We start from the raw sequence: 13,427 nt of genomic DNA on the forward strand, positions 1-13,427 counted from the left end.
TCATTAAATCGTGAAGTATGAAACAATGAATATAATTCAAATTGAAAATGTAAAAACAGATTGGAATCTATTTAGGTATGAAGATTTTGTTTATTTAAAACCATTACGCAATTGCAATCATTATTTATTTAAATTTAAATAATCAATGTAAAGTAGGTAATCAAAAGATTAAGAGAGTCGTGAAGTGCAAACAAGATGCAGAATATAATTTAAATAAAAAATTTTAATACAAAAAGAATATTAATTATATATATATATATATATATATATATATATATATATATTGGTTTAATATCTAGGGGTATATTAAAGATAAGTTACAACTTATCATCGTAATCAATACATTTTTTTTAATTTAAATTATTTTGGGATTGTAATTGTAATTATTTTTGGTAGCGAATTAGGATGGATTATAAAAGATTATCACGAATTGCAATAGAAATATATAATTTATATTGTGAGAATTTAGAAACGCAGAATGTTAATAAAAGTACCAAAATCCGTTTTAATGTAGAGATGTTAAGAGCTCAAAATTGATGTAAATTTTTTAAATCTATTTTTTTAATTGAAAAGAATTATATTTAAATATATTGGTTTTCTTTTTTATTTTATTTTTTTTTAAACTGAGTCTCACGCTCTGAAGGAAATTGCGATATTGTAGTCCCGAGTCTATTTCTTGAAATTTCTAAAATTATGAGGCCATGAAAATAACCCAATTACGTGTGCGTAGATTTCTAAACCACAAAGGCACGCAATTGGATCGAATTTCGTGTTGGAACAGGGAAGCCAGCAAAATACGGATCGTTCTCTCTTTCTTCCTTTTGTTCCGCCATGCAGTCCGATTGTAACATCGGACAAACCACGTGGCTAACAATGTGGGACAGTTTCTTTTTTTCCCGTTTTTTTTTTTTGGTGTCTCTCTCTCTCTCTTTTTTTTCTTCCGCTTCTCACGCGATGGCACGGCGATCATTCCGCCACGTGGTGAAGCGGACATCCCGTCGAGACAATTTATTTCACCGCATAGGAGGATTTGCAACCCGACGTGCCGATCACGGAATGAGCCGTCGCCGTCGCGATTGCGGGATCGTTACCCTCGTGCGTGGGGGGGAGGAGTGGTCCTCCCCGCGGTATAATCGGAAGTGATGGGGACCCCATGGTGAATCGTGGGAATCACGACAACTTGGCAACTTGGCAAATTGAATTAGAAAGTTTGCCGCTCTCTCCGGCCATGGAGTGTCTCGTTTGTCTTCGGTAGCAGCCGCGGTATCGAATTAGGTGCATGGGGACCCCATGTGTACGACCGCGATATTTTCGGGTTGGGAAGTTTGTGAGGACAGACGTGGCGTGTCAGGGGGTCACGTAAACAGGAAGAAGAAGAAGAAGATGAAGCGCGAATCACGAAAGATGCACTGCAGTGAGAAAATCTTGTTATCGGTGTAATCAATGGAAGTAAAGCTGATAACGATTAAAGTGAACTGAAGTAATTATCGAAATGAACCTAATCGCGAGATGGAAAATATAATTATAGTATCTCGATCGATTTGCATTGTTAATTGATCAAGTCATCGTCGAAATTGGTATGAATAAAGCGGTTTGTACATACACGAAGAGAATTTTTCATTATATTTTACTACAAAATTCGCTCAAATTTATATCGTGATTTATATGATGATAAGTTTAAAATAACTTGGCAACCTGTCAAGTATTATGAGTAATGATAGGAATGTTTGAAATAAATTATATGGAGAGAAAAAAATGAGATTGCAATTATTATAATTTAATTATAACTTATAGTTAATTATTTTTGGTGCAAACTTATGTATTTATAATTTTTTAGCTATGCAAATTGTATTAGTTATTATTACGTAAATAATAAACAATTTTTTTAACGATTGTATTTATTATAATTGTGATTGCATTAATTACATAAAAATGTTTATTTTACTTGTGCCATCTATATCTTGATAATATATTGTATTTGACTATATTAATATTTCAAATTTTGATAATTTAAAGTAAATTTCTTTTCTAATTGATAGAAGTATGAACGTGTAAAATTCTTAACTAACATTATAGCAATAATAATTATAAAAAAGAAGTTTCTAACGGTAAATATTTTACCACTTACTATTTATAGCAATTATAGTTTATATCGAATATTTTTTTGTCAGTATGCTCAATGAGAATTACCAAGCAGCATTGTAAAATATTCTGAAACAAAATTTTCTTGTATAAATGTGTGGTTATATACGAAATTCGTCTTTATATGACTATGTATTTAACCCTTTAAGGTCCAATGTACACAATTATATACATTTACTTTGAGCTCTTCCCAAATGTTTATCGATATAACATTCTTGATCCATCCTGGATAAAACTAGAGATCGTTCTATAAAATTCCCGTAATAAATTTAATCAATACGATTACCATAATTTTCACATCAAAGTTAATGAGAAAATTCTCCCTATGTAACAATATTGAGCTGATGAAGTAGCACTTAATCGGGATGAGAAACATAATATCTTGAGTTTTGTACTTTGTCAAATCATCCGCATTACGTTAAAATTGCAAAATTAGCTGCAATAAGAATAATGCGAATAACGCAAATTGGAATAATCAGCAATCCTCAATCGAAAGATATGAAGAAGAAAGAACGTGTTCCTGGAAAAGAGCGTAGAAATTACAAATTGATGTCAAAGGGAGGAAATCTCGTTGAAAATGATTATTATAATCAACAAGCTTTTTTAATTTCTCAGCTCGTCATTTCACCCTAAGCCGATCATCCCCTCTGGTAAGTCGCGTGTGCACGCGCACTCTGCGCGATGATGTGCACATCGGTGCCGCGAACGATGCCAGCCCTATGCTCTCGCCCAGATTGCGCGTTTCGCTCTCTCAGACAACATTAGCGGGCTGATTACAATCGCCCGATTAGCCGACGCGCTCGTTACCTTACTGCTTTAAGCCGATTGCGCCGAGAGAGCGTGGAGAATGCATTCTATCGTTCTCCAATGAGGGGACGGGAGAATGCCGCGATGCCGGTGTAACGTGTACACGGGTCAAATGCGCCCGATTCGGTTCCGCATCCTCGCAGTATATACCCAGGTCTCCTGTGTACCCCGTGCACACACCTTGGTGCACACCGTGTACTCTGTTAATTACGACATCCCGATTACACGGCTTATGACTTTACGTCCTGCGCATGATGGCCGCCACAGCTGCGGGGGGGGGGGGGGGACAGCGAAAGGGCTACCCCGAGGTTTAACACGTGAACTTCGGAAGTCAGTGGTCCGGCTGATCGGCCGGCCGACGTTTGATAGCCAACGAACAAAGTTCGCTATCAAAGCGACCGGGATTTCGCATATCCGCAGGGGAGTCGTGATTTTCTCTCCCGATACGCGACCTGGAGGAAGAGGAGAGGGAGGGAGAGGGGGGTGGGTCAAACCTCGGAAAGTTCCGCCTCTCGTCCACGAATAACGATGATGAGCCAAACAGCCCTTGAACCTGGGGGTTCTTCTGCACCTGCGGTCCGATTAATCCCAACACTCGCCGCGGGATCTCCTCGTTGACTTTGGAAATTTGAATTTTGATTAAACATGGAACGCACCGCACGCACCGTACGTATCCGGTCGGGAGTAGTGCCTTTCGCAACGGCACTGGCACAACGGGGCGATTTTTTTTTTTCACGTTGGCTATTTAATTCCGCGGCGTAACTATAAGGTCGTAATTTGCAAGTCGATTTTTCGAATCGGCTTTGAGGTAAGAATTATCACCCGAAATTGGAAATCACAAATAATCGAAATTACAGTGCGGCAATTAAAGATCGTTCATCCTTTGTAGTCCAATCATTTCTAATCCCTAAATTCGTGCGCTCTTTGAATCACTTATTTTTAAATGACTCAATTGAATGATTCTTTTCGTATAATTCTCAATGTAATTTTTTATTTGAAATTAATTAAATGATTTGTACTTCACGTAATTCTTATTCACAATTTACTTTATTGATTGAGGACTTCAATTAAATGATTTTGAATAAGGATTGCGCTTCAAGATTACGAATAAATTGGACATAAACGGAAGATAGAAAGCGCGCAAAATGAAAAATTAATGGATTAAAGCTGGAATTAAATATCTCGTCGATCTGTCTTTTCTGAATTATTTTATTAATGCCCATTACTCCTGCAAATAATTTCCCGATTGAACATCGCTTTATTTAACTTTTTATATTGAAGTATCAATTTTATTCACAATTTTGCATCATTAATTTTACAATTATAGGTATGAAAAGAATGTATAAAATAAAACATTCCTATCAAAAATCGAATCACACCAATATCCTCGCTTTCGAGGTATCTCTCTTTATAGTCCTTAAAATCCTTACAGTTTGATGAAACGCGTTTTCCAAATTGAATTACTTGACGTTCTCGATATCTGTCAATCCGTCAAAGAAGCACTTCCGGAGAGAGAGAAAATATCATTTTCTCAATAGTTTTTCATTTGATACCGATTTTAATCAAATTCCGCGCATTTTCACGTGCACACACACACACACGCGCGCGCGCGCGCGCATACACTTTGGCGCTCCGTTTCATTCCAAGTTAACGAAGTTTTCCATGGAAACAACGGGGCATATAACGCCGGCATCTATTCGATCGATCAGTTTTTGCTAAGCTCGCGCCCGTCTGCATCAAGGCCGGATATATACACGCGGTGGCACGCGGTAGCTCGTACATTATCCCCGGGTGGCAGAGGGAACCCCGGGTTCTTTTTATTGCTCGCGCCACCGCGCCCGCCGGTTTGCTTTCACTTTATCGCCCGTGAAATCCAGCCGTCTGCTCCGTTGGCGGACAATATTTTCAGAGTTGCCTCTGGGAAAGAGTGTATATGTCCAAAATTCAACGCTCGCCCGAGTTGACTCTGTAATCGGAACCGCGAACGTTTCACGAAGGGAGAAAGAAAAGAAATAATCGCGATACCGCGATGCCTCTGACGAAAATTGAGATTTATCCGGGGCGTTTCCGATAGTAATCGCACGATAACGCGTGGTTCTCAAGTGTCAACTCGCCAAGGAATCTTTTTAGCTCGGAGAAACCACCGTCCGGACGAAGGAAAAAGGTTCCACAGGATTCCAAATGGCTTTCTTATTTATGAAAAGATTTTTTTGGAGTCTTCGAAGATTGAAATTTTCTTCTCGGAATTTTTCTGCAGCTTGGAAATTAAATTTTTTTTTTAACCCCAGTTTTAATTTTTCTAATGCGACCCGGTTTCTCTTGAAGCCTTAAGAAAAAGTGCACGAATATTATAAAAAAAGCTGAATTAGAGTCGTTGAAACTGAGATTGTCTTAATTTTTTATTATTATATTAATTTTATCCTCTAAATTTTCTTCAATTTAAGTTTGCATTTTCCAATGCGACGTGATCTTTTTTTAATTTGAATACCCAAGTTTCAATTTAAGAGTAATTTTTCTTTCTGTGCATAAATTCTAAATACCCGTGGTACTTCGCAGGGAGCCTGGAGATCAGTCCGCACGTTAACACGACCCGGCGCGTCATCATCGTGCTCAGCCCCGCATCCCTGGACAACATCTGGACGGACGCGAGCGTGGGCACGGTGCTGAAGCAGCTGTCTTCGCTGTCGAGCCGGACGATCGTCGTCACGCTGAAGAGACTGCCGAGTACGACGGCGACGATCGCGAAGCGATCGCGATGGGACCGCCGCGATGTCGACTGCACCACCTCCTTCGACCGTCTGACGATCCTGTCTTGGCAGGACGGCGGGGGCGGCGGCGGCGGCGGCGGCGACGGCGGCAGCAGCAGCAACGGGACCACCACGTACGGTAGCGGCGGCCGCAAGTTCTGGTACAAACTTAGGCTGGCGATGCCGGCGATACGCCCGGTCGCGTCCGAGACCGGCTGCCAGTCGGTCGCGATGATAGTGCAAGCCAACGGCAAGTGCGGACAGCAAAAGGCGCGCTCGCGCGAGAGCCTGGAGGTCCTCGTCTAAGGATCACGACCCGCGGGCAAAAGGGAAATCTCTCGAATTTCTCCACACCACCACCAACCGAGCGATCCCGCGAGAGGAGGCCTCCTTTCGCCTTCTTGATATCGATATTCGACGTGTCAGAAGCTTGCGAGGCAAACCTCGACCTCGGTGATCAGACCTCAGGAGTCTTTTCAGAAGGATCCCGCAAGCCGACGTTGATCCCGGTGATTCGAATCTCTCGCGGAGGCCTCGTGGTTTATAAGGACACTTCCCTTTGAGCCGGGAAACTCGAAGGGATCGATCTCGATGAGAAATCACGAGGTTACTTTCTTTTCATTCCCGGTCGCGAAATGAATCCGAAGCGAAACTCGAGGCTGGAAGGTCGGTCCCTCCTCTTTCCTTCGAGGGAGTTCGAATTATAAGAGACACGAAGAAAAGGCGCGTCGCGACTTTGTCACGTTATCACGTTGCATACGATCGATTTTCTCGCGAATCGCGTCGAGATTGGAAAGCAAATTCGATTTGGCCGTCGCGACGAAAAGGGGAAACTGTGCACCCGCACAGCGCGATGCCGCGGATCCCCGCAAGTTCGATTCTTTCCCCCTCGAGCCTTTCAGCTCGAAATCATGATGAGCTGTTCAACATCAGGTCTCCCGATTTTCCGTCGAGCTAGAATTAGGAAAGAGAATTTCGATACGACGATTTTTGGGAAGTCGAAATCTGTTCGATTGATCTCTCGAACATCTGGCGGACTACGTGAAACGCGGTTACATAATGGGGGAAACGCCCAAATCGGGGGATCTGCGCGCAAGGTACAAATGCTTTCAACTGCATCAACAGCGTAGCAGCGCGAATCAGCGACGCAAGGCCTGAATTTGCTACTCACGACAAGTTCGTGATAAATTCGATGGAAAACCGTTAAAGACGCGTAGAGACCTTTGTACAACTTTTTTAGTGCCGAATGGGTGAACTTTTGATAAAATGTAAAAATTCAAAGATTTTCAGGCGGTACATAGGCAGAAGGACTTTCTCGCGGATGTGCCGGTCGTCGTTGAAAGTGAGTTCGATCCTTCGTGAATGCGATGCTTTTTGACGCATCGGTTTTCACGTGATCGTAAATTTTAGTGTTACATTTTGTAATATTTATTTTAAAATATGTGAAGAGATTGCGAGTTCATTTCCTTTCACACCGATTGACGCGCTGCGTGATAGGATACTTCAAAGGTATCAAAACTCGACTAAAAGAATACATATAGCGATCGGAGATTTTTAATACTTAAATTTTTGGATTTTATCTTACAATTAGTTTTAGATCTTGAACTTGAAACTTTGAATCTTCATAAGGCTCTTTGAGATAATTCTAGATTTTATTAAATTTTTAGATTCTTTAAGTCGCAAATTCTTATTTCTTGTGCAAAGAATAAGAAATTATCAGCACAAGTTTCCTTGAAATAAAGTCTTACGTAAATATATAAAGGTGATAATCAAAGAAACTATTTGCTGAATTGACGATATGAAGGATAACACATAGCAGTCAAAGAGATCCTTTAATCCTTAAATTCCTAGATTTTTAAATCTTATTTTTTTAAATCTTTGTATTTAGAAATTACTCACTTAAAAATTCTATATTTATTTACTTTCTAGAGATTTTTTGCGTGCAATATTTAACAATTAGAATGAAAAAATTAGTATTAAAAAATCATATTCATGATTCAATATTTGTTAATTTTTACACATGTAAAAATGTATAAAAATTAAATAATTCATAATCTTAAAATTCCAAGCGTCTAGGAATTTAAGGCTATAATCTTAATAATTTTCAAGTCATCAAGCCAAATTTTTAAGTCATCAAGAGAACGCGGTATTGCCAAAACTCTAAACAGAGCAACAGATTTAATTGAGTTCCTCGCGGGCATTTAATTAACTGGATGAAAAGACAAAACAAAAAAAAAGTGTCATCGCTTTGTGCGATATCGCGAGAATTACTCTCCGTGTACAAATAATTTAGATACTTCCGTCGGGAAATATTTAAATTAATTGCCTATTTGCTTTCCACAATCGACGATCGATCTCGTTACATCAGCATTCCGATTGTTCCGAAAGGGCGAAAAGAGCGGAGAGATGGAATTGCGCAGTCTTCCTTCTCGCGAGCGTGATAATAGCTTCATTACCAGCGTTCCGTTATCTTTTCTTTTTTTAACGCGTTTGTCGCCGTTATTCTTTGTACATATATTGGGAATTTATATATTTATTTAGCTAGCTGCGTTATTTATATACGTAATTTTTTGCATAAGTTTTAATAAGGCAACCCTTTAACCGGTAAAATAACTTCTGAAGTTTCATTCGGAGCCGATTGAAGCTAATTTAATTCATATAAATCCGAGAATCCAAAAAAATTCATAACGTACACGCCATCTAGGTATTTAACACGTTGACTACATAGAAGTTATCCAGTCGGATCAATTTAATTTTTCAATAGCATCTTGGTGACTGAAGTTATATCAACACTCTTTAAAACAGTTGTAAAAAATAAATATCGTTTAATATAATATTATTAACGATATAAACAATTAGTTAACAACGTTAAGTAAAAGTAAAAAATTTATATTGCTCATGAGTAGTAGAATAAATTTTTATTACTCATATGTTGTATAATATTTTATTATTTTTATATTTTTATATTTACATAATATAATAAAAATTTTTTTGTTGTATACATTCAAAAGTCGATCGGCAAGCAACGTGTTGAACGCCTAAATATTCACTCAATTTTCTGATGTAAAAATCTCAATTATCACAACATATGTAGAGCATACATTGTTGCATTTATTTATATATTCTATAATATATCATTTATGTCGAGAGCTGCCTGTGCGCAAATGTGCTGGTTAAAGGGTTACGATGTCTTTCTGAAATCCGGCCTTGTCCCAGGCGATGACGGCGGAGCCTCGTCCTCCTTCTCCAAATCACAATAAAGTACAATCAGTGTATTATTACTAATTTATAGTGATTATACTTATAACCGTAATAATTAGCGAGTATTTACTGTCCTTTAATAATTTTACTATAATTATTGAAAGATCAGTATTTATTTCACTATTTGACAGGTTACAAGTGTCTCACTGAAAATCAGTGTATTTTCACTTATTTTACTGATTGTATAATAATTTAGAGAGCCGTTAGCGAACGGTACAAGCTGTTGGATGCTGCGATTAGCTGCCTCGGTAATACGCTAATATGTAAGCGTTTTATACTGTTTTGTAATACATACACTAGGGGAGGAGACCGCTCCTGCAGGCCCTGTCCTGGGGCTCCCCGGTCGCACAATTGGTGTCAGTAATCGTTGCTTGTCGCAATTTATCCCTTCCGGAATCCCGCGTCGTTTCTCGAATCGATCGGTATTTCTAAATGTGCTCCCATTTGTTAGAGAATTTTCCTTTTTATTACATTTCGAACGGATTTATCAGTCGGGACCTTAATTCGTAAACTTCATTTTTTAATCAAGGAGTTTATTTGTGAATTCAATCGATATTTCATCTACTTTTTATATTACAGTCGCATCTACCAAAATTCGTCTCATTTAATGTGTAACTTAAAAGGGCACACGTACACCTAGAGTTTAATTAATTAATTTTCTCTTTTCTCTCTTTTTTTAAATATAATTTTTTATGATTGTAATACAATCGTCTTTTATCAGATACCGCCAATACGATCTTCAGAAATAAAATTTTATTTCTTCAGTTTAATCAAAATAATATATTATTTTGATTAAACTAAACACTATAATTTAGATAATTTTCTTAATTTTTAAAATAATTTTACCATGTGCGTATTTTTTATTCGTATTTTTATTTCTAATTTTTTCTTCGGTTTCTTTTATCTCTTCTAAAATTTTTGCAGCAGTTGAAAATCCCCAATCTAAGAGACTCGTTTTTGAATGCTGCAATTATTTGCAGCGAAAAACTTTTGCAACATAAAAGCAAAAATTGTGCAAAAAATGTTTTGTGACATACATACGTTTTAATTTAAAAGCTTTATTTTACTAATCTTATTTTCTATTTTCTATTTTTAAAAAAGTGGCTTTTTCTTTGTTCTAGATACATGTATCCTCTTAACCATTTGTTTATCCGTAACATACATACACGTTTCCTTCCGTGAAGAGTGACAATTTGAAAGGTTCACTGAAAAAACGAATTGTTGAATTAACTGGAATGTGAACTAACGGTTCGGATTCTAGTTGAACCTACCAGATTTCCAATTAATTTAACAAAAATTCTTGTTGAATTAATTGGAAGTCTAGTAAGATCAACTAAAAATCTGAACCGTTAGTTCAATTTCAGGTAATTTAACAAGACTCTTTTTTTCAGTGTTGGATTGCATTATTTATCATTTCGTCTCTTCTAAGGAACGACGCAATACCACGATTTATTTTGCCTCAGTTATCCTGGGATTAGTTTATAATCATGCGGAAACAACCCAAAATTTTGAGACCCCGGCGCGCACGAAAGTCCGTAGGAATTCTTCGCGTAGATGGATACCACACGTGAGAGCGACAGCAACAATAATGTTAGAGTAGGGGATAAGTGTTATCTGTAATTATTATCGTGATTATAACTTAGACAGATCGAGCTGTGGTAATGGGGGAGGGAGGGGGAGAACACAGGAAGGTGAGCTTAATTTTTAACGTTGATAGCGATTATTCTCTTTACTGTCAGTATTACGACACACTAGTGTACTCGTCTCGCTGGGATTCCAGCAAGGATCATTGCAAAGGATAATCTGCGAGCCGAGTAAGCAGAGTATATAGATGTAGAGCTATATTTGAACGGCCTGTTTCGTGAAGGGGGCGAGGGAAGGGGGATGAAGGGAGGAGTACCGAATTGATTTCCCGGAGGTAGGAATGCATATCGTCCTCTCGAATATCTAGGATATCCTGAGAAACCAACAGTTGCGCTTATAATTATCTAGATAAAGATAAAGGATTAATTACATGTAAACTTATTTTAGATAAGCTAAAGATGATTTGAAATTAAATTTGTCTAGTTAAAATTATTGATCTGATAAAAAATGTTTCTCTTTGGATATGAATCTATACGTAAATAAAGTTCAAAATTAGAAAGTACAAAAAGAATATATAGCTCACATTTTTTTTATAGTGACTAACATAGTTTCCTGTAAAAATTTCCGAATTCATAGTTTTGAACCAATTTTTATATTGTACTACTATTTTTTATTATCTGTTATTATTTCGAAAAATTTGTTTAGGATTTAAATATTAACTTGAAAATTAAGACTACTTTATTCCCGTTGTTGTTTATGTTAATTTAGGTAATTTAAAAAATATATAATACTTCTTTTATCTAAGATAAGATAAAGTCATCTCTTTATCTATAGATAATGGCAACCACAGGATTATTGATGGTTTGACTCCTGCAGTGGTCTATAATAAATTCAATTAAAGTTTCTATTCCAATTCCTGAAAAAATTAGCCATCTGGGATAAGAAAGTTATTCACAAGATGCCACAAGTCAAATCGTTTAAGATTAGAGAGTAATTCTCAGCTGAGAAGTATGATAAATTTACTTAAAATTTTTTGTTCTCATTAAATTTTTTATTTCGATTTCAAGAAATTTCATACACTTTTCTAAACTTCTTTTTCATGTTGAACGCTACGTTCATCGAATTTAATAATCGCAAGGCAAGTAACGATGATTTAACAGACTGAATAATTTAATAAAATCTAAGCCCCTTTCGCGTGCAAGCCGTTCAATCTTCTTTTTTTTTTGTAACTTTTCTTACCGGCCTTATCGGCGCGCGTTGTTCTTCGCTATCGATAAGGCGAATCAGCGAACGATTCACTTACTTAAATAATTAATCTTTGTATTTCGACAATAAAGTCTCTCTCTCTCTCTAAAGTCCTGGAAGTAGCGCGGGACTTGCGATACGTTCTTCTTTTTACTATAGACACTCAACAGGAAACAGAGAAGACAGAGTTGGGGGGAAGGGGGGGGGGCGTATAATTCTAGATAAATGTTTATGTACTGTAATGTCTGATTGATTGTGTGTCGATTGCTTGATGACGCGAGTAACGGTGGCACGTGTAAGACATTTTAACTGTTTATAACGAGGCACGTGTCGCGGCGTTAATCCCAGAGTGCTACGGTGGGCGAATCTTCACCCAGGTGCTAATTCAAGTTTTAGCACAGTTTTTATTATTAAAACTTTTTGCTAGAAGTAACGTTCAGCGATGAGGCTATGTTTTCGTTAAAACGGCGCCACCTCAGTTTTATTCCAACACCCTGTAATCTATAAAGTAGAAAGAAAAATGTGAAAGAATTGAGCGTAAAAAAATATTCTTAATTTCGTGGGTGAATTATCACCCGGAGTAGCGTTGTAATGTAAGAAAAATACGAGTGGCACTCCGGGGTTAAGGATAATTCATTGTATAATGCTGTGCGAGGTCCTATCCAGGGCGACCAGATAGTCTGTAAGCGAACCTTTAGAGAAATAACTCTAGTTTACCACAAACTCTCTTGCGTTTAATGAAATACTTTTGTTCTCTTCGTGTTAGGTTTAACGAACGCTTCTCTCGACACCTTTTTCTCTTTCTCTCTCTCTCTCTTTCGCTCAATTTCGAGGAGCGATCCTCACCGGTCGGGATCGATCGGCGCGTGATGATCGGCTAATCTCGCGCAATTCTATTTATTGATTTCACCCGTTTTACGTGGTTCAGTGAATAACGAAGTGTCCCGTTGCGTGTTACTTACTGTAATTAAAAGCATCGTATAATCTCTTTGTCGCTTTAAATTTTTTTTTTATTCGATCCGTTTATTCAATTCTTCTTTTTTTAAATAACTTTATTATTTATTTCGCTTTTCTCTCTAGTTGGAGTGTATCTTTTTTTTCTACAGTGAAAAAGAAAGAGTTTGAGAGACCTATGAGATTGGTGTGCAGTTGTAAGTTAACGCATCTCTTCTTGTAAAGAAAAAAAAATAAAGAGACGCTACTTTGTAAGCGAGCATCGCGTTTTGTATCGACGATAGACTCTGAATGTATCGACTTTGATTATCATCGCCGTAACGTATATATAATATAATTGATGGGATCCTCGTTTTTAGACGATATAACATGTTGACTGTAAGCTATCGTTAAGATAATTAATGAACAGTGTAATTAAAAAAAAAGGAAAGTAGAGGAAAAAAAATATATATAATGGTGGAGTAATTACATAAATAATCATTTGTATCTATATTTCGTTTACAATGGTTACGTTACATAATGTAGGCACTTGTATGTAAGGTATTGTAATTCGTTTTCACCTAAAAGTACAATACACCTGTCTACATACATAATAAATATTGATAATGACGATTACAATACGATTGAGTGTATAATGTACGGAACATATACCCTGGAGTCTATTATGAGTAGCTCACGCGCTTTTTA

The 13,427-nt window shown here is 37.3% G+C and overlaps 1 protein-coding gene across 1 annotated transcript in view; it reads left to right on the forward strand.

Annotated features, from left to right (window-relative positions):
• The window catches only part of LOC105835282 (interleukin-1 receptor accessory protein-like 1), a 213,935-nt gene extending 205,558 nt beyond the window's left edge, over positions 1-8,377 (forward strand). Inside the window, exon 7 of the mRNA XM_036286834.1 lies at positions 5,506-8,377. Coding sequence (XP_036142727.1) covers positions 5,506-6,002 — 497 coding nt within the window. The 3' untranslated portion in view covers positions 6,003-8,377. The remainder of the gene's footprint in view (positions 1-5,505) is intronic.
• The last annotated feature ends 5,050 nt before the right edge of the window (positions 8,378-13,427 follow it).

Source organism: Monomorium pharaonis, chromosome 5 (genome assembly GCF_013373865.1).
Source record: "Monomorium pharaonis isolate MP-MQ-018 chromosome 5, ASM1337386v2, whole genome shotgun sequence".
Lineage (NCBI taxonomy): Eukaryota > Metazoa > Arthropoda > Insecta > Hymenoptera > Formicidae > Monomorium > Monomorium pharaonis.